This window comes from Oncorhynchus kisutch, linkage group LG1 (assembly GCF_002021735.2).
Source record: "Oncorhynchus kisutch isolate 150728-3 linkage group LG1, Okis_V2, whole genome shotgun sequence".
NCBI classification, from domain to species: domain Eukaryota; kingdom Metazoa; phylum Chordata; class Actinopteri; order Salmoniformes; family Salmonidae; genus Oncorhynchus; species Oncorhynchus kisutch.
Genome location: NC_034174.2, coordinates 37,590,255 through 37,614,277, shown reverse-complemented (window position 1 = coordinate 37,614,277; position 24,023 = coordinate 37,590,255). Strand labels below are relative to the sequence as shown.

The 24,023-nt window shown below is 40.4% G+C and overlaps 1 protein-coding gene across 1 annotated transcript in view; it reads right to left on the bottom strand.

Annotated features, from left to right (window-relative positions):
- Positions 1-17: 17 nt before the first annotated feature.
- LOC109895132 (RNA-binding motif, single-stranded-interacting protein 2-like) overlaps positions 18-24,023 on the bottom strand; it is a 56,740-nt gene continuing 32,734 nt past the window's right edge. Inside the window, exons 3-14 of the mRNA XM_020488792.2 lie at positions 23,843-23,901; positions 23,186-23,277; positions 17,702-17,859; positions 8,584-8,663; positions 7,069-7,178; positions 6,783-6,826; positions 6,416-6,509; positions 6,163-6,213; positions 5,759-5,869; positions 5,197-5,274; positions 4,697-4,784; positions 18-4,233 (exon numbers count right to left, since the gene is read on the bottom strand). Of these exons, the coding sequence (XP_020344381.1) occupies positions 4,704-4,784; positions 5,197-5,274; positions 5,759-5,869; positions 6,163-6,213; positions 6,416-6,509; positions 6,783-6,826; positions 7,069-7,178; positions 8,584-8,663; positions 17,702-17,859; positions 23,186-23,277; positions 23,843-23,901 (958 nt within the window). The 3' untranslated portion in view covers positions 18-4,233; positions 4,697-4,703. The remainder of the gene's footprint in view (positions 4,234-4,696; positions 4,785-5,196; positions 5,275-5,758; positions 5,870-6,162; positions 6,214-6,415; positions 6,510-6,782; positions 6,827-7,068; positions 7,179-8,583; positions 8,664-17,701; positions 17,860-23,185; positions 23,278-23,842; positions 23,902-24,023) is intronic.

The following is a 24,023-nucleotide window of genomic DNA, read 5'->3' as shown; positions in this document are numbered from 1 at the left end:
GAACACAGATACAGCCATTAAAAAACATATTTTTTTTATTAAAAAAGAACATTGACGTGTTAAAATTCTAAGAGTAAAACAAACAAAGAAAATACTTTTTTTTTTTTTGGAATAAAAAACAAGAGTTACAGAGACTCTGGCACAGGAAGACGAACGTAACCGAGTGGCTAGCCAGCTAACTAACAAACCAAATATCAAAACCTCTCTCCTCTAATACACTGTACAAAATGAGTTATTGTATAAATAAGGAAATGTTTTACAAGCAGTGAGAGATGAGACAGTTGTATGTTCAAAATGTCAGATTTCTGCCGAATTACCCAAGAGATTACAAAATGACTCAAAGAGTACAACTTTCACAAAATGTGTCTCAAATGTAATTTTATAATTTGTGAATGTTAACTATACTTTAATCTGATCTACTTTTGATATTCTAGGTTAAAGTAAGACATTTTTAAACAACCAGTGTGGCTCCCATCTATCCACTGCTGGGACATCCTGTTTTAGCAGCAAAACATTTTGAAACTATGAAATAAGCCATTGAAGCTACATGATCTGGACAACAAGCAAGGACAGGATAATGCTAGGTATTAGGGTTTTACTTTACATGGTTTGCATGGTTTGAAAATAAGTGCAAGTGAAACCTCTGTTTCACATCTTGTTTTTGCTCATTTTCCTTGGTATTATAAGATACCTGTCAAAGGTACGCACCAGGGAAACATACAATAGCCTCAAATGTGCTCCCCCAGACAATGATTTACAGGTAATTGTAGCTAGTTGTAACTTAAAGTGAAAGTCCACTCCAATTGAAATTTAGATCTACAGAACAGATGGACATTATACCGCTTTTGAGGTCTGAAGACGACTGACAAACAATAGATTTTGGATCCCTTTAACACCATTCACCATAACACAATGGGTTACCTGACTAATACTACATTCTCACAAGGAATTGAGTGTCATATAATGATTTGCTCTCCCCAAAAAACTGCAATAAGCAAGTTGTCAAATCTGAAAATCTGTTTCAATGAACAAGACTGCAGTGTAACAACTGGTAATTTCATAGTTTCAAAACCACGTTTTTTTGTATTTAAAGTGATGGCTGATACATGGACTATCAGTTTATTACAATAGAAAATAAAACCATGACATTTTCCTTCATGAGGAGCACTGGATCTGAAAACGTGTATTATCTGGACAGATCACAAGACATCAACAAAACACTCACATCAACAAAGGTGGAAACAGGAACAAACAATGGTCTTGACATGAGTTCAACCAAAAACAAAGAGCAGAAAATATTCCTAATATTTACAGAAAGATAGATAAATGCTGAGCTCTCCTCATCAACACTAAAGAAGCTAAGTAGACCCATTGCCCTGTTCTCTTAAAGATACAGTAGCATATACTGGTCTTCAGCTGGATGTACCAAACCCAAACAAGCAAATGTCGATAAATGAAGCACACATGTATGGATCTCTACATTCATTCAGAACCTAAAGGAAACATATTGCTTGTTCACCACTGACCAGGGAACTGCCACTTAGTGAAGATGTTACTATAGCATTACTGTAGCTTTGTATGCCAATATGGATGAGAGAGGCATGTTCTCCAAGACAGATACTCTGACAGATCGCTTTGCTGACAGGTGGATGGCTTCATCATCTTTGGTGTTGCAGACATAAATAATAACTAACAACGTTTTGTAGGGCGAGGACCGAGGTATAGAGATAGGGAAGGAAGAAGAAACAGTATATGTGATGTCATTAATACTGAAGAATGGCAAAAACCCAAGATCCAGTGTGATGGGAGGATGTTTACTAGGGTAACACTAGGTTTTAACAAGGCATGGTTCAACTCAGCCCTGTATAATATTACGGCAATATAACATCTGATATTGATTGCATCTGTATGAACTTTTCTTTGCCAAACCCTCAACCGTAACTGAAACTGAATAGCCTTCAATGAGGAGAAAGAGGCTTCCCCTTCTTAAATAGGGCTAATCTGCCTGGTTACAGTTAGGGCTTAGACATACTTTGGTCGTCATTTCTAACGAAATCCGCCAAGTTTACACATTTTTGTCTTTGTTGAAACAAGAAACAAATCATCCAAGGTTTAGTTAACTGCTGTAGAACAATTTGTTATGGGACCCTTTTTCGCCAACACTTTCATATTCTGTTTGGTGTTTTCTGGATAGCAGCCTCCTTTTCTCTGACAGATACAATAGAATGCTTTTACACTAGACTAGGTGTACATCTCCACTGGACTGGTCTGAGCTGGAGGGCAAGGTTGCCATTGAGTGTCATTGAGTGTCTCCAAGATAAACGTGGACGTGTTTCAGTTAATGCCTATTTCACACAGGCCTAAAAAACAATATCATATTGAACAACACAGTGCTCTGGAACGGAAATGAACGTGAAGAAACATTGAAAAAAACATCAAATCATCTCTTAAGTTTGCATGGACCATGTGCAAACGCACAAACTCAACACAATAAAAAAAAATCCTATGAATCTCTTATAAAATAAAATCTCAAATCTAAACTTTTTCCCTACTGCTAAAATCGCAAATCTTTTGAAAATAAAATACATCAAAAACACGTTTTATAACAACTAAATCAACAACAGAGATAACAAAAGGCATGACAGCTCAGAAGGGTTCAAGTGAACGCCCCAAAAGACAAAACATACTTTACTTCTTTCTACAAATTGTTTTATCAAATTAATTGACAGTCAGGAATTAAAACTCAGGAGACAACAGCAGCATTGAGAAAGACTTGCAGCTCCCTTTCCCAACAACAAAGGACTCTTAAGGACTCTTCTTAGTCCTACTTCTCCCCTCATTGCTTTGCTTTTTAATTGATTTGTTTGAGCTATTTTGCACACCTATTTCATAGTAACCCAACTGCTCAAAACTAAGGCATGTCCACTTATTTGTCTGTCTACTTTGTACAAAAGGTGAAATTCCCTATAGACATCTGAACAACTACCAGAACAAAACCGCTTAAAACCACTTCTTATGGACACTGGTGTGACATGGACTCTAGCACAAACCAAACCAAATATGTTGTATAATAATTATTATATGATCTATGAATCCAATAAAATCCAATAAAAAGATTGTATAGTATAGTAATTAATTTATTAAATGTTGAATCATATTATGACAATTAATTTTGTCTCAAGTTTTTGGAGACAGAAGGTGACATTTGGATGCATTTGGATTACATGATACCCTAAAAAAAAAGAAAAGTTAATTTTCTTCTCTTAAGAAAGTTTTACAGCAATATCAAATGTGCTTAATTTAAAAAAAATCATTTAGCTCTTATTTAACACATGTTAATTATTTTCTAAGTGGTATCATGTTTATTGCCAGTGTTTGGCATTTACCAGATTTGTTAAATAAAGAATTTTATTAAATAAAATGTACACAAAAGCAAGTGACATGTTTGAATATGACTAAATATCTAAAAATAGAACTATGATGTACATATAAATAAGAATGATCATGATTGTCCTCTGCTCATAACAAATTCTGAGTGTTTATGAGTGAATGCTTTATAAGGTTTAAGTTTGACTTCATTTTAAATGTATAAATAATGCCAGTGAGTTAACTGAACTTTGTCTTACTGGATTAGTTTTAGAGAGAAGTAGCTTTAAACGGTTTGTTTAGCATTTTCCGTACTTAAAAGTATCCTACACTAAAACATTAAACCAACTAAATGTGTATTAGTATATTTTTTTATGTACAAAATATTGTCAAACTGCTGTGAATAGAATGTCAAAAAACAGACATAAAAAATTTAAAATGAAAGTTTGCATATTTTACCAAAAAATAAAAGACACATTGTGTTGTAATTACTTTCCTTTTACCACTCTGAAACTCCAGAATGCTTTTAAAAAATAAGAATTTGTTATTTTACGTGCACAAAAATAACGTTCTGTGTCATTTCCCCCTTTCCAAATTGGTTTCTTTGTTCAACTTAGTTTATTTTTTCAGTTATGAAAAGAGATCAAAGCTTCCATTGCAGAAGGCTTCCACCTTTGGCTGATTGACTCTTGAAGAAGAGAGAGGAAAAGTCCAGACAAACTAAGCATGTGAACTTCTTTTTCAAAGCACACACGTATTCCTTTTGTCAACAGTGTTCAAGTCTGGTGCTAAACAGAGCTCTGTTATCTTCTTGTAGAGAACCAGCCCTCTGTGGTTCAGTCAGCAAGATGGCCTCCTGACCCCGAGCTGCAACACACACACTCTGTCACACTACACTTTTTACATAATAGATGTAACATACAATATTTCATAAGTCTACATACTTTCCATAACATTATCTATCTGTGTAAATCAGTATATTTCCAGAATGCTGATCAATAAATTCAGAATTTTAAACATTTTCTTTAAGGTGGTCAATATCTGACACGCTTTAGTTTTTTTTGTGAACTAACAAATTGGCTCCTACATGCAATGTTCTGACATGGAGCTAGTAGGGAGGAACAAGAACTAAGTAGTAATGTACCCCGAAACTAAGTTAGCAAATACAGTGTGGTACGAAAATATTAACACCCTTGATAAAGATGATCAATAATGACTGAATAAAGTAAATCATTCAAATACTGAGCTATATTGTATGCCAAAAAAATGGGACCAAATACTAAACTTTTGACTACTTTATTTATAGAGTTGATGTTTGACATAATCCTACCTTAGCTTCACTTGGTGTGCTGGTAGGAGTAGTTTGTGTGTTCTGCAGGTGTCTCCATAGCAACCTGTTGCTGTTGTCCTCCGTTCTCCTTCAAGAAAAGGAAGGAAATGGAGTGGAACAGTATTAATAGGTCCCTGAGTTGAGAACTTCTTGTAAGAGAAACACCCTATTGTCATCCCTTTAAAGGAAAACTTCAGGATTCCTGTATGAATGAAGTTAGAGGTAGTTTGGTCTCACGAGCCAATGTTAACTAGCATTGGCGCAATGAATGGAAGTCTATGTTATCAACTAGTATGCTATCAGTTACCATAGACGCCCAGTCATTGTGCTAACTCTAGTTGCCAATTTCTCTGACGCTAACTGCACGCAGAGACATAAAAATGGTATCCACAAGTTCATCTGACTCTGGGGAAGTATATAAAGTAGATTGCCAAAATTCTGAAGTATCCCTTTAATTAGTTCTGCATAGTTAATGCTTATGGTGTCGGTTGGGGTCTTACCTCTACAGGGACACTGGAGGGAGGCACTGGTTGGTACTGGGGGATGTATGTCCCCTGCATAGTGTTGGCAGGCATATACTGTGACAGGACGAGAAGAGAAGAAACCATCAGTCATTATTACTGTGTAGAGATCCAACGTCAACAGGACTCACAACATCATGCATAGGCAACTGCTTTTATTTTCAACTGCAATTCAGTACAACTCGATTCACCTTAGCTCCACTCAGGTTTGTTCAATGTGTTTTAGTCTTGAGATGAGACTAAGGGACCAAAGGAGAGGGGGTAGAGTGGGTATCTGTGGGGTGTTGAAGGGAGTGGTGGGGGAGATGGAGTGGGTATCTGTAGGGTGTTGAAGGGAGTGGAGGGGGAGATGGAGTGGGTATCTGTAGGGTGTTGAAGGGAGTGGAGGGGGAGATGGAGTGGGTATCTGTAGGGTGTTGAAGGGAGTGGAGTGGGTATCTGTGGGGTGTTGAAGGGAGTGGAGGGGGCGGTGGAGTGGGTATCTGTGGGGTGTTGAAGGGAGTGGAGGTTGAGATGGAGTGGGTATCTGTAGGGTACTAACTGTGCCTGTGCTGCCCAGGGATAGGTGGCTGAGCTGCTGGGTCATGGGGCCCATCATGGAGGTGGGCTGAATGGACATGGCATGGTCCATGGTTGGAGTCAGGACTGTGCCCTGGGAGAGAATGAAAGGGAGGGAGAGAAAGAGGGTGTAGACAGAGATAAGTGGAGAGAGGAAGAGAGAAGGACAGTAAGCCAATAAATCAGAGACATGATTACAGAGAGTGACAGAGAGATAGAGGGAGAGAGGGGAAGAGAAGATAGAGAGGAATATAAATAGAGACAGAATGACAAAGAGAATAAGAGCGAGAGAGATAGATGAGCAGAACTTCAAGCTAACCAGATGTGGAGGGAATAGTAAGGAGTGAACTTTAGCAGCAGAGGTAGAGAATACTATTTACTACTCACTGCAGGCTGCATGAGGTACGACTGGTGGTGCATCCAGGAGGGACTATGTAGCTGGAGAGAGAGAAGAGGAAAACACAGCATCTTTACACAGAAACACACAAGGGAATGAGTAGAGATGAAATCTGAATCCGGACAGGAAATACAAATAACAATAACAATGACATAGCTCCAATGGCTACAGAGATTTCCTCCTTCATGTGTTTGTGAATGGCAGTTCGGTGATGGTGGTGTGTGTGTGTGTTCTGTGTCTGACCTGGTAAGATGAGACTGGTGAATGCATGTAGGGAGAGAGGGACGTTTGGGCGATCATCCGGTTTGGGGCCAGACTGTAGGGTGACGAATAGAACCTGCACAACATACACACATCAAGCCATGCATGTCAGAAAAATCCTTACAAAGGATTTACTCTAAAATGAATAAGCATAAATAATATGAATGTATTGTGCATGAAAGTTATTATAAAATGATTGAACTTTCAGATAAAACTACAGTGCAACAAAATAAACTAGTGATGTAATGCCTCCTGCATCCACCAGGTGTCTCTGTTTAACAGGGACAGAACGCCTGACTGATGTTTGTTTTTGGGTGGGCTGACTCCGTTTTTGTCTCTCTGTACTCACCCATTCTGTAAGGCTGTGGGGTCATATGCTAACGTCATCCCTCCCTGGGACAACAACACAAAGAACTCCGAATAAAAAAACATGAAGGTGACATAATCACAGATATGCACAAATAGAATGTTTAGTTAGGTTAAGAATGTTTAGGGTTAAGACACACAATCCTATCTCTGTGAGATCAGATTCCAGCTCTCTCTTGCTTTGACAATGACCTTATTTAGAACATGCAGTCTCTAATTCCAAAATGGCAATTCATGAATGCCTCCACCCGTGAAATCAAGCCTCTCACCGTCTCTCCATCCCTTGCCCAGGGCCTGCCATTCTGAAGGTACTTCCCCTGATTCTGCCTCTTTTTCTGTCCCCCGTCTGCAAACTTGCACAATAATGGTTCCGGGGGCACTGTGGGAGAGAGAAACTGATGGAATCAGAGGGTGAATTCTGTAGGAGGCAACGAATACCAATCCACTGGGAGAGTTGAGGGGGGAAACCAGGAGCCTGGGATCAGAGACCAAGGCCCTGTTCAGACAAAACCCCTAGCCCCTAACCTCTAGATATTTGTGGAGATCTGAGGGGATACAATAGGTTTAGTGGTGTGGTGGCTGTGCTTTGGCAAAGTGGGTGGGGTTATATCCTTCCTGTTTGGCCCTGTCCGGGGGTGTCCTCGGATGGGGCCACAGTGTCTCCTGACCCCTCCTGTCTCAGCCTCCAGTATTTATGCTGCAGTAGTTTATGTGTCGGGGGGCTGGGGTCAGTTTGTTATATCTGGAGTACTTCTCCTGTCCTATTCGGTGTCCTGTGTGAATCTAAGTGTGCGTTCTCTAATTCTCTCCTTCTCTCTTTCTTTCTCTCTCTCGGAGGACCTGAGCCCTAGGACCATGCCCCAGGACTACCTGACATGATGACTCCTTGCTGTCCCCAGTCCACCTGGCCATGCTGCTGTTCCAGTTTCAACTGACCTGAGCCCTAGGACCATGCCCCAGGACTACCTGACATGATGACTCCTTGCTGTCCCCAGTCCACCTGGCCATGCTGCTGCTCCAGTTTCAACTTCCACCTGACTGTGCTGCTGCTCCAGTTTCAACTGTTCTGCCTTATTATTATTCGACCATGCTGGTCATTTATGAACATTTGAACATCTTGGCCATGTTCTGTTATAATCTCCACCCGGCACAGCCAGAAGAGGACTGGCCACCCCACATAGCCTGGTTCCTCTCTAGGTTTCTTCCTAGGTATTGGCCTTTCTAGGGAGTTTTTCCTAGCCACCGTGCTTCTACACCTGCATTGCTTGCTGTTTGGGGTTTTAGGCTGGGTTTCTGTACAGCACTTTGAGATATCAGCTGATGTACGAAGGGCTATATAAATAAATTTGATTTGATTTGATTTGGTTTAAGCAACATGGTGTTATCTCCACATGGCTCTCTGAGAGATGGAAGTTTTTGCCATATTGCTTATACCTGTCCAATCCTCTCAGATCTCTGAAGGTTTTTAGGGGGTAGGGGATAGCAATTGTTTCTGGATACAGCTCTCGATCTGCCATCTGAAGTAAATAACTGAGGATCATGTGGTATCATAACATCTGGGCATGGTGGAGAAACATAGATGAGACACGTAGAGAGATCTGCCATCTAAAGTAAATAACAGAGGATCATGTGGTATCATAACAACTGGGCATGGTGGAGAACACATAGATGAGACACGTAGAGAGATCTGCCATCTGAAGTAAATAACAGAGGATCGTGTGGTATCATAACATCTGGGCATGGTGGAGAACACATAGATGAGACACGTAGAGAGATCTGCTCACCTGGAACTCCTGGTGGAGTCTTAATAAATTTCCCATTGAAATGTTGAATAATGGCTTCGCACTTTTCTGTGGACTCCATCCTGAAACACAGTCAAACATTCAAGCCCATTAATCAGAGAGGCCCTGGTGTGACCCCTGTTGCTGCTGATATAGCATGTACCTATGGCTGCTAATGGATCATTCTACCAATTAGGTGCCTTTTGAGTAGTGTAACTTGGATAATTTTTGTATTTTATTTCACCTAATTTTAACATTCTGCCATATCAAGAGGTTAAATGAAGGAAAAAATGCTCTAGTAAGTGCAAATTAAGTGCCAAATAAAGTAACAGGGTAGTTTTCCACCAGAAAATGGTCAAATGCTTTTACACTATGATTTGACTATTATATGTTCAATGTTTCTTTTGAAGAAATTATTTAAAAAGGAACAGTTTCACCATATTAAAGTTAATTTCACAAAACAGGGTTGACGTTAAAATGAGGGACTGTTTTTTTTGTTTTTACCTTAAAATGAATCACTTCATAAATAATTATCTTCAGAAATGACTTTGTCAAAGCAACAACATAACTAGGGCTTTACAATTATGCTGAAAACTTGGAGGACTGTTGGGGTTAAATATGCTTAAGTCTTCCTAGAAGTCACCGAGGGTCATTAGCACTAGCGAGTCTTTTTTCATATAAGAAAATTTTATAGAATTGTCCATGTGGTATATACTAAAGGGCACTTCATTTAAGATAACAGGCTTTTAAAACACTATATTTGTTTACTCATTTCATTGAACGACCCTAATGTAGCATGTAGCTTTAGTATAGCTGCTGGTGTAGCATGTAGCTATTGGTGTAGCACGTAGCATGTTGCTAAAGCTGCTGCTGGTGTAGCATGTAGCTATTGGTGTAGCATGTAGCATGTTGCTAAAGCTGCTGCTGGTGTAGCATGTAGGGCCCAATTCCGACACGAGTTAAGCATGCATAAATCAAACGTAATTTCCTTTTTATGCACTTTTCTCTCCATGCGTACAGTGCCTTCAGAAAGTATGCGCACTCAACTTTTCCCGCATTTTGTTGTGTTACAAAGAGGGATTCAAAGGGATTTAATTGTCAACGAACTACAAAAAAACACTAATATCTCTTGGTTAGAGTTTTCAACCCCCTGAGTCAATACATGTTAGAATCACCTTTGGCAGCGATTACAGTTGTACGTCTTTCTGGGTAAGTCTTTAAGATCTTTGCACACCTGGATTGTACAATATTTGCACATTATTCTTTAAAAAATGATTTTTTTTATCTCTGTCAAGTTGGTTGTTGATCATTGCCAGACATCCATTTTAAAGTATTGCCATAGATTTTCAAGACGATTTAATTCAAAACTGTAATTAGGCCACTCAGGCCTAATAAAATCCAGTGTATATTTGACCTTGGGATTTAGATTATTGTCTGGCAGAAAGGTGAATTTGTCTCTCAGTGACTGAACCAGGTTTTCTTCAAGGATTTTGCCTGTGCTTTGCTCCATTCCCTTTCTTTTTATCTTAAAAAAACTCACTAGTCCTTGCCAATGACAAGCATAACCATAACGTGATGCAGCTACCTCCATGCTTAAAAATATGAAGAGCGGTACTCAGTGATGTGTTGTGTTGGATTTGCCTCAAACATAGCGCTTTGGATTTAGGACATAACGTTTTTTTTTTTGCAGTTTTACTTTAGTGCCTTATTGCAAACAGGATGCATGTTTTGGAATATTTTTATTCTGTACAGGCTTCCTTCTTTTCTCTCTGTTATTTAGGTTAGTATTGTGGAGTAACTACAATGTTGTTGATCCATCCTCAGTTTTCTCCTGTCACTGTCTGTAGCTGTTTAAAGTCACCATTGGCTTCATGTTGAATTCCCCAAGCGGTTTCCTTCCTCTCCGGCAACTGAGTTAGGAATGAAACCTGTATCTTTGTAGTGACATGGTGTGTTGCTTTAACATCCAAAGTGTAATTATTGACTTCACCATGCTCAAAGGGATATTCAATGTCTTGTTTTTTTTTACCAATCTACCAATATGTGCCCTTCTTTGCGAGGCATTGGAAAACCTCCCTCGTCTTTGTGGTTGAATCTGTGTTTGGTCTTTGTGGCTGAATCTGCCCGACTGAGGGTCTCTACAGATAATTGTATGTGTGGAGGACAGAGATGAGGTAGTCATTAAAAAAAATAATGTTAAACACTATTATCACACACAGAGTAAATTCATGCAACTTAGTATGGGACTTGTTAATCAAATTATTACTACTGAACTTATTTAGGCTTGGTATTTTCAAATGCCAGGCATGTTACAAATCATGTCATTGCTACATTGGCTGGAAATACTATAGAGCAAGTTAAAGTGTACAAATATTTGTGTGTGTGGGTTGATGATAAGCTGAGCTTCACTGTGCATGTAGAGAACTTGATAAGGAAGCTCAAGCTGCAAATAGGATTTTATTACCGGGATAAGGCTTGTTTTTCTTTTGAAGACAGGAAGGAGCTGGAACGATGTACATTACTGTCGGTTTTAGATTTTAGTGATGTTTTATATATATATGCAGGCCTCAGCCACTACCCTGAGAGCACTTGATTCAGTGTATCATGCAGCCCTCAGGTTCATTTCAAATCAGAAACGTCTAACACATCATTGTGATCTCTACAGCGCTGTTGGCTGGTCGTCATTGACCTTGCGTAGGCTTAAACACTGGTATACACTAATTTATAAGGCCATATTGGGTAAAATGCCATTTTATCTCTGTTCTTTTTTAGTCTGGTCAGTAAATAAATATCAATTACGGTCCCATTCTCATTTGCTTCTAACAGTACCAAAAATTGAGAACAGGACATTGTAGAAATAGTTTTGGTTACTTAGCTCCGTGGTCCTGGAATTCTGTCATGAACATTTTAAAATGTGATGATCTAGTTTCGTTGTTGGAGTTTAAACACTTGATCGATGTATATATCATAGAAGAGTGTCATTGTTTTTAGACCAGCTGTTTTTAGTCAAGAAGCTTGTGTTTTTAATGTACAATGTTTTTGTTGTACTGCATGTGTGTTTATAGTTTTGTTTAATGTTGTGTTAGTGTATGTAAGTTGTTTTGTCTGAAACGTTGTTCCCTCTGCTGCTATTGGACCAGGTCTCTCTTGGAAAAGAGATGTTATCTCAATGAGAAAAAACCTGTATAAATAAAGGTAAAATAAAAAATAAAAATAACAAATGGGGTTGCGTGCCATTCACTTGCTATTCGTTTTGGGTGGAGATTGAATAAATGAAGGTGTGAGGGAGGTGTGTCTATAAATACGTTGTATTCTGACCTTAATTCTTAATTCCCTAATTATTCCATCACCTTTACGTGCCAGGAAACCATGAATATGTCTGCACGGGATAGATTTCTTCACCCCGCTCCCGCAGCTTTTCATACCACACCCGCCCAAATAGCTTAGGGTAAATCACCAGAGATTCTCACATGGCTCATTATATTAAGCTATCGGTATTACTGGGCTATATCAACCAATATGCTAGGTGTAGTTTGAAGAGAGCAGAGTTGGAAACTTGCACTTTCTCTTGAGATATTTTTCTAACCTACCTTTAAGGAGTGGGATGATTTTCAGACGGAGACAAATAACGATGATCAATATTTATTTCTAGGCATTGTAGTAAACTACAGCCTAATCATATTTAGGAAGTACATTTCCTTGTAAAGATAACTGCCAGTGATTCTCCGCCCATGCATAGGCAACTTACTCTATCTCTAATGAGACCACAAATACTGTATACTAGGTGCACTTGATCTCACACGCCCCAACCAGGAGAGGAAAGCTACTGAAGTTGAAGCAGCGAATTCGGAATGTGAATAATGTGACAAAGTTGTGCTTTTAATACAATAGGTAGGCCCAGGCTAATGCACACAAAGCAGAAAGACGACCGTTTTCTGATCATCTGGGGGACAGCAAAGCATCCCAAAGTCCTCTGTCTGACCATCCGCTCCCACCTGCAGCATGAACAATGAACACCGCTCCGCAATGATCTGCCCATGACCCGCAGCCCTCTAAACTGAGGCATATCAACAGATCAACCTTCGCAAGATAAACTATATGAAATGCTTTGCGATTATGCAGAATTTAAATTGTATCGCGTTTTAATTGCAGGGATGGGCAGTCTCAAAGGTCTTATTATTAAAGTCTCCCCGACTCCCTCTGTTTCCTATTTCTATCATGTTAAATATTAGCCACAATCAGTATCGACCGTCAGTAGGCCTAATAACCACACATATTCAACTGCCAATTTGACTGTGAGAGACTGAATGTAAAACAAAAATCCAGAAAATCACATTGTATGATTTTTAAGTAATTAATTTGCATTTTATTGCATGGCATAAGTATTTGATCACCTACCAACCAGTAAGAATTCCGGCTCTCACAGACCTGTTCGTTTTTCTTTAAGAAGCCCTCCTGTTCTCCACTCATTACCTGTATTAACTGCACCTGTTTGAACTTGTTACCTGTATAAAAGACACCTGTCCACACACTCAATCAAACAGACTCCAACCTCTCCACAATGGCCAAGACCATAGAGCTGTGTAAGGACATCAGGGATAAAATTATAGACCTGCACAAGGCTGGGATGGGCTACAGGACAATAGGCAAGCAGCTTGGTGAGAAGGCAACAACTGTTGGCACAATTATTAGAAAATGGAAGAAGTTCAAGATGACAGTCAATCACCCTAGGTCTAGGCGCCATGCAAGATCTCACCTCGTGGGGCATCAATGATCATGAGGAAGGTGAGGGATCAGCTCAGACCTACACAGCAGGACCTGGTCAATGTCCTGAAGAGAGCTGGGACCACAGTCTCAAAGAAAACCATTAGTAACACACTACGCCGTCATGGATTAAAATCCTGCAGTGCACGCAAGGTCCCCCTGCTCAAGCCAGTGCATGTCCAGGCCCTTCTGAAGTTTGCCAATGACCATCTGGATGATCCAGAGGAGGAATGGGAGAAGGTCATGTGGTCTGATGAGACAAAAATAGAGCTTTTTGGTCTAAACTCCACTCATCGTGTTTGGAGGAAGAAGAAGGATGAGTACAAGCCCAAGAACACCATCCCAAACGTGAAGCATGGAGGTGGAAACGTCATTCTTTGGGGATACTTTTCTGCAAAGGGGACAGGACGACTGCACCGTATTGAGGGGAGGATGGATGGGGCCATGTATCGCGAGATCTTGTATCGCAAGATCTTGGCCACCAACCTCCTTCCCTCAGTAAGAGCATTGAAGATGGGTCGTGGCTGGGTCTTCCAGCATGGCAATGACCCGAAACACACAGCCAGGGCAACTAAGGAGTGGCTCCGTGAGAAGCATCTCAAGGTCCTGGAGTGGCCTAGCCAGTCTCCAGACCTGAACCCAATAGAAAGTCTTTGGAGTGAGCTGAAAGTCTGTATTGCTCAGCGACAGCCCCGAAACCTTAAGGATCTGGAGAAGGTCTGTATGGAGGAGTGGGACAAAATCCCTGCTGCAGTGTGTGGAAACCTGGTCAAGAACTACAGGAAACGTATTGTCTCTGTAATTGCAAACAAAGGTTTCTGTACCAAATATTAATTTCTGCTTTTCTGATGTATCAAATACTTATGTCATGCAATAAAATGCAAATTAATTACTTAAAAATCATACAATGTGATTTTCTGGATTTTTGTTTTAGATTCCGTCTCTCACAGTTGAAGTGTACCAATGATAAAAATTACAGACCTCTACATGCTTTGTAAGTAGGAAAACCTGCAAAATCGGCAGTGTATCAAATACTTGTTCTCCCCACTGTAAGTTCCTTGCTCAGAACATGAGAACATATGAAAGCTGGTGGTTCCTTTTAACAGGAGTCTTCAATATTCCCAGGTAAGAAGTTTTAGGTTGTAGTTTTAGGTTGTAGTTATTATAGGAATTACAATTTTTCTCTATACGATTTAAATTTCATATACCTTTGACTATTGGATGTTCTTATAGGCACTTTAGTATTGCCAGTGTAACAGTATAGCTTCCGTCCCTCTCCTCGCCCCTACCTGGGCTCGAACCAGGAACATATCGACAACAGCCACCCTCGAAGCAGCGTTACCCATCGCTCCACAAAAGCAGAACAAGGGGAACAACCACTCCAAGTTTCCGAGCGAGTGACGTTTGAAACGCTATTAGCGCGCACCCCGCTAACTAACTAGCCATTTCACATCGGTTACACCAGCCTAATCTCGGGAGTTTATAGGCTTGAGGTCATAAACAGCTCAATGCTTGAAGCACAGCCAAGAGCTGCTGGCAAAACGCACGAAAGTGCTGTTTGAATGAATGCTTACGAACATGCTGGTGCCTACCATCGCTCAGTCAGACTGCTCTATCAAATCATAGAATAAAAAATTCTGGCAAATTAGGTGGCCCAAACTGTTGCATATACACTGACTCTGCGTGCAATGAACGCAAGAGAAGTGACACAATTTTACCTGGTTAATATTGCCTGCTAACCTGGATTTCTTTTAGCTAAATATGCAGGTTTAAAAATATATACTTCTGTTTATTGATTTTAAGAAAAGCATTGATGTTTATGGTTAGGTACAGTCATGCAACGATTGTGCTTTTTTCACAAATGCGCTTATGTTTATATCATCCCCCGTTTGGTGAAGTTGGCTGTCTTGGTTAGGAAGAAATAGTCTTCACAGAGTTTGCAAAAAGCCAGGTTAGCAGGCAATATTAACTAAACATGCAGGTTTAAAAATATATACTTGTGTATTGATTTTAAGAAAGGCATTGATGTTTATGGTTAGGTACACATTGGAGCAAGACAGTCCTTTTTCGCGAATATGCACCGCATCGATTATATGCAACGCAGGACACACTAGATAAACTAGTAATATCATCAACCATGTGTAGTTAACTAGTGATTATGATTGATTGATTGTTTTTATAAGATAAGTTTAATGCTAGCTAGCAACTTACCTTGGCTTCTTACTGCATTCGCGTAACAGGCAGTCTCCTCGTGGAGTGCAATGTAATCAGATGGTTAGAGTGTTGGACTAGTTAACTGTAAGGTTGCAAGATTGAATCCCCGAGCTGACAAGGTAAAAATCTGTCATTCTGCCCCTGAATAAGACAGTTAACCCACTTCTTGGTGACAGGTGGCAGTATTTTCACGTCCGGATGAAATGCATGCCCAAAGATATGCATATTATTAGTAAATTTGGATAGAAAACACTCTGAAGTTTCTAAAACTGTTTGAATCATGTCGGTGAGTATAACAGAACTTATTTAGCAGACGAAACCCCGAGGACAAACCATTCAGAATTTTTTTTTTGAGGTCACTCTCTTTTCAATGAGCTTTCATTGGGAATCTAGATTTCTAAGGGACCTTCTTGCAGTTCCTACTGCTTCCACTGGATGTCACCAGTCTTTAGAAATTGTTTGAGGTTTTTCCTTTGTGTAATGAAGAAGTACAGCCATCTTGAACGAAAGTCACTTGAAGTGTACTGTTAGGTAGAGGTGCGTGACCAGAAAGCTAGCTACAGATTGTTTTCCTCCTGTATTGAACACAGATCATCCCGTCTCCAATTTTATCGATAATTTACATAAAAAAAATACCTAAAGTTATATTACAAAAGTAGTTTGAAATGTTTTGGCAAAGTTTACAGGTAACTTTTGAGATATTCTGTAGTCACGTTGCGCAAGTTGAAACCGGTGTTTTTCTGGATGAAAGACGCCAAATAAATGGACATTTTGGATATATATCGACGGAATTAATTGAACAAAAGGACCATTTGTGATGTTTATGGGACATATTGGAGTGCCAACAAAAGAAGCTCGTCAAAGGTAAGGCATGAATTATATTTTTATTTCTGCGTTTTGTTTCACGCCTGCAGGGTTGAAATATGCTTTTCTCTCTTTGTGCTATCCTCAGATAATAGCATCGTTTGCTTTCGCCGAAAAGCCTTTTTGAAATCTGACATGTTGGCTGGATAAACAACAAGTGTAGTTTTAATTTGCTATCTTGCATTCGTGAATTAATGAAAGTTTGATTTTTATAGTAATTTATTTGAATTTGGCGCTCTGTATTTTCCCTGGCTTTTGGCCAGGTGGGACGGTAGCGTCCCACATATCCCAGAGAGGTTTTAACTGACTTGCCTAGTTAAATAAAGGATAAATAAAGGTGTAAAAATAAATAATAATAATAATATATTTTTTTAAATCGGCCAAATCGGTGTCCAAAAATGCAGATTTCCGATTGTTATGAAAACTTGAAATCGGTCCTAATTAATCGGCCATTCCGATTAATCGGTCGACCTCTAGTTTATATCCCAGGACAAATTAGCTAGCAACAGCAAGCTAGCTAGCTAAATTGCCATAAATGTTTAATGCTTTTCAAGCTGTCCCAAATTAATATATAGTTGGTTAAGAGTTTGTTTTGATATTTCAACCTGTGTGTCCTGATCGTGTCTGGTGTGTGGGGACAAAATCAACATGTGCACGATGGCGCACACGGACGCATGCGGTCTGGTCAGCAAGTTAGTTCAATTGTATTCTTCATACTATAAAATAATATAAAATATTACCATGGAATTCGAAGCAATCTTGTCTGCTAACTAAACTACTGTAGCCCACAGCCATTTGGCATAGTCAGATTAGGACCTAACATAAGAGTATGCTATTCTGTTCTTCTGAAATAAACAACATTTTCTTTATATCATGTTTCTTTAGACCTGTCTAAAATAAATAATGGATTTATTGTGAAGGTGTAGGCTATATTACATGGATTTATTAGACTTTTAAAATGTAGATGTTCCAAAGGTCTGCATGTGTGGAAGCAAGGAGATGCTAATTGTGTTTATATTATTTAACGGTGAATTACAGTGACACCGACAGTTATTTGCTTGACAATCACCAGCTGACGATATTTCGTGACCACTAAAGCCCTAGTTGCGGATGATCATTAGTAACAGTTGATAATATAAAAAAAGATATGTTGGCTTATTCAATTGTTATGGAGCAGAGCGCAGACCAAGCCATAACAGTTTGAACTCGACGCATGGAGCAATACTTGGCTGTGTCACACAGTTCAATGGTTAGTGTATTATGTTATGCTATAAAGTACCTAGCGAAACCCACGCCACGGCTGGTCCCGATGGCGTCGCGGAGGATGCGTGTGGAGATGACTTGGCCGAAGGACTTGAGCATGCTCTCCAGTTCCTGCTCATCCATGGACACAGGCAGGTTGGAGATGTACAGGTTGGTGGGGTCCTGCTCCTGTTGCTGCATAAGAGAAACACACATAAATCAGACTTGTGTAATCACAAACAAAGAGGGTTTACATTCACTGTTAAAAATGTAGTTGACATTTTTGTGATGTAATGGTTATGAAAGATAGAAGATATAACAAGTTCATACAGTATGCATTGACAATGGTTTTTTGACTGAATGTGGGTTGTATGTGAGTGCTTTTCACCTCTTAAAAACACACACAACTGCTGGAAAATGTATGCGTTATAATGGAGGAAAAGTATGTAGAAATGTGGAATGACTGAGAAACAGCCCAAAGCAGAAGAATGAATAAAAGGAAGAGGAATGCGAGACGATTCTGATTCCAGGGCTCAAAAGTGAAACCTTGTGTGAAAGAAACAGGCAGGAAACCAGGCGTGAAGTTAAGAGTTCGCACAGCAACAGGAGCTTGGCAACCAGGCAAGTAGGGGCTGGGCCAAAGAGAGGGAGGAGGGGGGCGGAAGAGGGAGCTTCAACAAACATAGGGGAGAGGAGAAAGGGAAGGAGCACTCAGGAGGAAGGAAAGACGAAGGGGGAGGAGTGGATGATGGGGAAGAGAAGTGTGTTTGTTCATAGGAGTTGTGCTTCCATCACGGGTTGAACTCCCTCCCATGGGAGTCCTCCCTTTTTACTCCATCTCATTCATTAGTCTCTCTCTCTCCTGATACAATCTATCCCACAGTCTCTTTCCCTATCACAAATCATTTTTATGCAACGTTTGAGAGACCACAAGGGAAGAACAACTTGTTATGAAATGTGATAGTGAATACCAAGTTACCAGGTCCATGCCCCAGGTAGGGAGTAATAGAGAGGATATGAGCTTATTTTTTAGATATAGTGTTTAAAGCTAGCGTTTCAGTCAAGTCAAGTCTAAATTCTAGTTTCACGCACCATCGTCATCACCAGTCAAAAACACCACCCACACCAGTGACACCAAACTGTATGACTACACTACATACCACTGTTCACTCCATCTCCCTCCAAATATACAGGTTCAAGCAACAGACCTGTAATTCCACACTTATCTCTGTTGAACCATAAGCAAAGAGTCAGCTTGATACCAAGTCAGACAGGAGAGTGGTAGGACACAGGGAGCTGCCTACTGGAGCTTCAATATGCGTCCCAAATGGCACCCTATTCCCTATATAGTGCACTACTTTTGACCAGGGCCCTGTCACTATATAGGGAATAGGGTGCTATTTCGGACAAACACTCAGTTTTCACAGGGGATTGAACAGGAGTTGAGCTAGGTGACGATGTCACTCTGTTGATCTGACAATAAGGAATTCCTGGGTGGATTCATGGCACTGAAGCTGGTCAAGCCATACGGGGAAAAAATACATTTTAAATACAGTACCAGTCAAAAGTTTGGACACACCTACTCATTCAAGGGATTTTCCTTATTTTTACTATTTTCTACATTGTAGAATAATAATGAAGACATCAAAACAATGAAATAACACATATGTAGTAGCCAAAAGTGTTAATAAACAAATAAATTGTATTATTTCACCTTTATTTAACCAGGTAGGCTAGTTGAGAACAAGGTCTCATTTACAACTGCGACCTGGCCAAGATAAAGCAAAGCAGTGCGACACAAACAACAACACAGAGTTACACATGGAATAAACAAGCGTACAGTCAATAACACAATAGAAAAAAAGAAAGTCTATATACAGTGTGTGCAAATGGCGTGAGGAGGAAGGCAATAAATGGGCCATAGTAGCGAAGTAATTATAATTCAGCAGATTAACAATGGAGTGATAAATGAGCAGATGATGATGTGCAAGTAGAGATACTGGTGTGCAAAAGAGCAGAAAAGTATATAAAAACAATATGGGGATGAGGTAGATAGATTGGGTGGGCAATTTACAGATGGACTATGTACAGCTGCAGCGATCGGTTAGCTGCTCTTGAGTTTCTTCAAAGTAGCCAACCTTTGCCTTGATGACAGCTTTGCACTCGCTTGGCATTTTCTCAACCAGCTTCACCTGGAATGCATTTCAATTAACAGTTGTTCCTTGTTTTCTTTCCTTAATGCGTCTGAGCCAATCAGTTGTGTTGTGACAAGGTAGGGGGGGTATACAGAAGATAGTCCTATTTGGTAAAAGACCAATTCCATATTATGGCAAGAACAGCTCAAATAAGCAAAGAGAAACGACAGTCCATCATTACTTTAAGACATGAAGGCCAGTCAGTATTGAACATTTCAAGAACTTTGAAAGTTTCTTCAAGTGCAGTTGCAAAAACCATCAAGCGCTATGATGAAACTGGCTCTCGTGAGGACCAGCCACAGGAAAGGAAGACCCAGAGTTACCTCTGCTGCAGAGGATAAGTTCATTAGAGTTACCAGCCTCAGAATTTGCAGCCCAAATAATTAAAGCAACAGACACATCTCAACATCAACTGTTTAGAGGAGACTGCATAAATCAAGCTTTCATGGTCGAATTGCTGGGAGAAAAAAACACTACTAAAGGACACCAATAATAAGAAGAGACCTGCTTGGGCAAGAAACACAAGCAATGGACATTAGACCGGTGAAAATCTGTCCTTTGGGTCTGGATTTCTCTTGCCTTTTGGTAGGCAGATTTCTTTAGCCTTTTTCCTTTTGGTAGACCGTCATTGTAAATAAGAATTTGTTCTTAACTGACTTGCCTAGTTAAATAAAGGTTAAATCAACTTTTAAAAATTATGTATCCTTTAATATAGAACACATGGATCATTTTAAAAATCCAATTTTCAATAAATGTGTTTTTACACAGAGGCTTGCAAAAGTGCCAAAATTCAGCATTTTGACAGTTCGTACACATTTTAAGGCATTACATGCTTACATGTTTAATATGCAAATGTATCTACATGTATTTTTAAAACTTTTTACGTGACATTAAACAATTTGGAATGTAGTTTTTTTCCCTTCGTCTGGGAACACACAGCAGCCTGAAACATGTCTCATTGCCATTCTGATTAGCCTGGCCTCCCACGTGATTTAGCTCCTTAACCAGGATTCAACGTGTCAAGAGGGAAAGGCCAACTTCTGGGATTTAAACCACATGGGTGGTAAAGGAGACACTTCCTTGTTATGCAACTTAGTGGCACTGTGATAGATATGACTGACTGAGGCAACCTTCTGTGATAAAGGATCAGAACAGAACAAGGCTTTGTTTGACCCTTTGTTTTGAACTCAAGTTGTCCATCTAATCCTGTTCTGCATGTGGGGCCAACATTTCTTAAAAGGCTCCTCTGACGCAGATACTCAAATGATGTTGGGACCACACCCAACCACAAATTAAATTGAATCTCTTCATTGCTCCCTCACTATTTCTCCCCCTTTCCCTCTCATGCTCTCTCTTTCTCTCTCTCCCCTGGTAACACACAACCCTTGAATATCTCAGTAATGTATTGGCACTACCCAGAGATAGTCAGAGATATATCATAAGATATTTTGTTCCAATTAAATAAAAAAAATGTAAGACCATAGCTACAACGACATTTTCAGCAAGGTCCTGGTCAAGACAGTCTGTCGAGGTGTTGTTCTTGTGTGTGCGTATGTCTATGTACCAGGCAGGTGGTGCGTGAGGCTCTCGGAAGTAAAGAGCAGTCTATTTCTATCCCTTTCCATTGTTTCCCTGTCTGTAGCCAGCCAGCCCATAGCCACAGACACTCCTCTGTAGAGACGACTGACTGGCTGGGAGTTATGACAACGCTCAGCATGGCCCACACTTTTAAAGAACCAACACAATGGAAACATGACAACAACATGACCCACATTCAGTGGAAGTACAGGGAAAGAACCTAACCTAATGCCATAGTATTTGATTTCAGTTTCTGATTTTAAAAAACACCGTTTTAAATCAGGAATGCACAAATCCTGTTGTCGCCAGTGCCCTAGAGTTATACCTGGATAACCTGATGACCTAAGCCCTGATCAGAAGGCCAGGCCATGATGCAGAAAAGCTCACCATAGCTCACTGGTCCAAATTGTATTTTAATAGGGCACTCTCCTCTGTTTTGTCCACTACCAACTCCTCAGTTATACTGTTTGGGTAAATTAGGCCCTTGTGTTCTGATACAGTGCGTATTTGGATACAATATCTGGGTAGCAGGAGTGATTTGGTGGACCCTGATGTTCAGTTGCAATGGATCGTTTGTCTTAATTCTGAAGTGAGTGAATTCATTCCAGCTGTAGTAGTGAAGTGACTTGGGCCCCGTTGTTTGGGTGTGGACTGAGAGCAGGGTTGGAGTGGAGTGAATGAAGCCATATAGTGAATGCCCCGTGCCCAGACACTAACCCATGCAGGCACAGGGCAGCTCATTGTCCCCGGTCCATTGACGGCGGGTGCGGTGGCACACTCCCCAGGGCCCTCTCAATGGGGGGCCTGAGAGGCACAGAGGGATCAGCTTAATGGGCCCACAACAGCCCCTTTGACTACAGACACCCACACAAAGAGCTCATAACAAGGCCCACAGCAGGGGCTGCTTAGCAGGACACGCATACAGCCAGCCAGACAAAGGAGGAGGGAGAGAAAGGGATGGGTGGGTGGGGCAGGTAAAGGAGGAAGAGAGAGGAGTAAGGAGAGAGGGATAGATAGATGGGTGGGGTAGTGAAGAGGTTGAGGAAAAGGAGGTTGAGATACTAAAAGAAGGAAGGGGAGAGAGAAGGAGGGAGAAGGATAGGTGAGAGAGAGGGAGAGGAAGGGTATGGGAGATGAAAAGGGGCAGAGGGAGATGGGAGAATAGAGGTGAAGAGGAGGAGAGACGACCAGTTCCATGTCATCTGATAGACTGCCTGTCTAATCCTGTGACCTCTTCACCCTCCCTCTCTGCCTGCAAGTCAACTGCCAGCTAACGAAGGTAAACACATCTCTCCATAACCTATGGCAGTTTGTCTTGAGACAGTGCCAAGAGGGCACTTACTGCCAATCAGGCCATAACAACATACAGTAAAAGAGCTCACATTTGATACCACTGATAATGTGGGAGGGAATGTGTTTGCATGTACACTGCGTTATAGGAATGTCAATGCTTTTTGTTGTTCAATATAGACAGCAACTTGGCTGGACTGGCTGTCAATTCACCATCAAATCAAAGGAGATCCATCATCCAGTCTGAGAGAAATTCTTTGAAAGTTAAGTTTCTGGGAACATTTGGCAATAAAATAAAGAAAGTGAGGCAGGAAGGAGTCTCGCAGAATTGTAAAGAGTCCCATTCAAGTAGATGTGATTGAACTCACAATTCAAAACAATGTTACTGTGAATATAATAGATCCGGTGTTACTGTGAATATGAAGAGTGTGTGGAGTTGACTTAAATGAGAGTCTTACCTTGGCCATCTGAGCCTGGACCCCACTGGACTTCAGGGCGCTCACCGCTTTCTGGGCCGCTGCCGGGCTGTCGAAGTCCACGAAGCCATAGCCTACACAACACATATACACACACATTTCCTTACAGTCATGAAGGTGTACATTGTTTTCATGATTGATGAGTGAAGTTGGCATTCAAAACGGTTGTTAGATGAACTACAGGTGCTTGAAGTCTAAAGGCATTCCGTGAAATTACAAGAGCTTGGTGCAGGCTACTAAAGCCCACCAGTCCCAGTATGACATATTTATGGCCTTCTACAGCTGTTGTTATTTGTCCTACTGACCATGTGCTTCCACAACAGGTCTAACCAACGCCACTCTGTGGATGTGGCTTCATGAACTTATACAGTGTAGCAATAGACCTGTAACCAGACTAATACTAAAACAATCTTTCATATAGCCTAATACAGTCTAGTATTGTACAATGCAGCTGTGATCAAGTTTTGAAGTCCATAAGTCCATGATCTTGTTTAAGGAGACAACACAACACTATGATCTTTCCAGGTTAAATGTCAGTGTCATCTGTGTCATGAACTAGCCTACCTGGTTAAATAATGGTGAAATAAAATAAAAAAATAAAAAATGAACCAAAGAACCTGTTGAACTCTAAACTCTCACCTTTGCACTTGTTGGTGGTTTTGTCCAGGATTGCCTTCGTGGACACAATCTTCCCATATCTTCAAAACACAAAAACATGACATCAGACCATGTGCGGAGGAGGTGACTATCGGACATTTGGTGGAAGATCTCAAACATTTAGACACAAACACTTCCTTCGGTTGAGTAATCACGCACACAC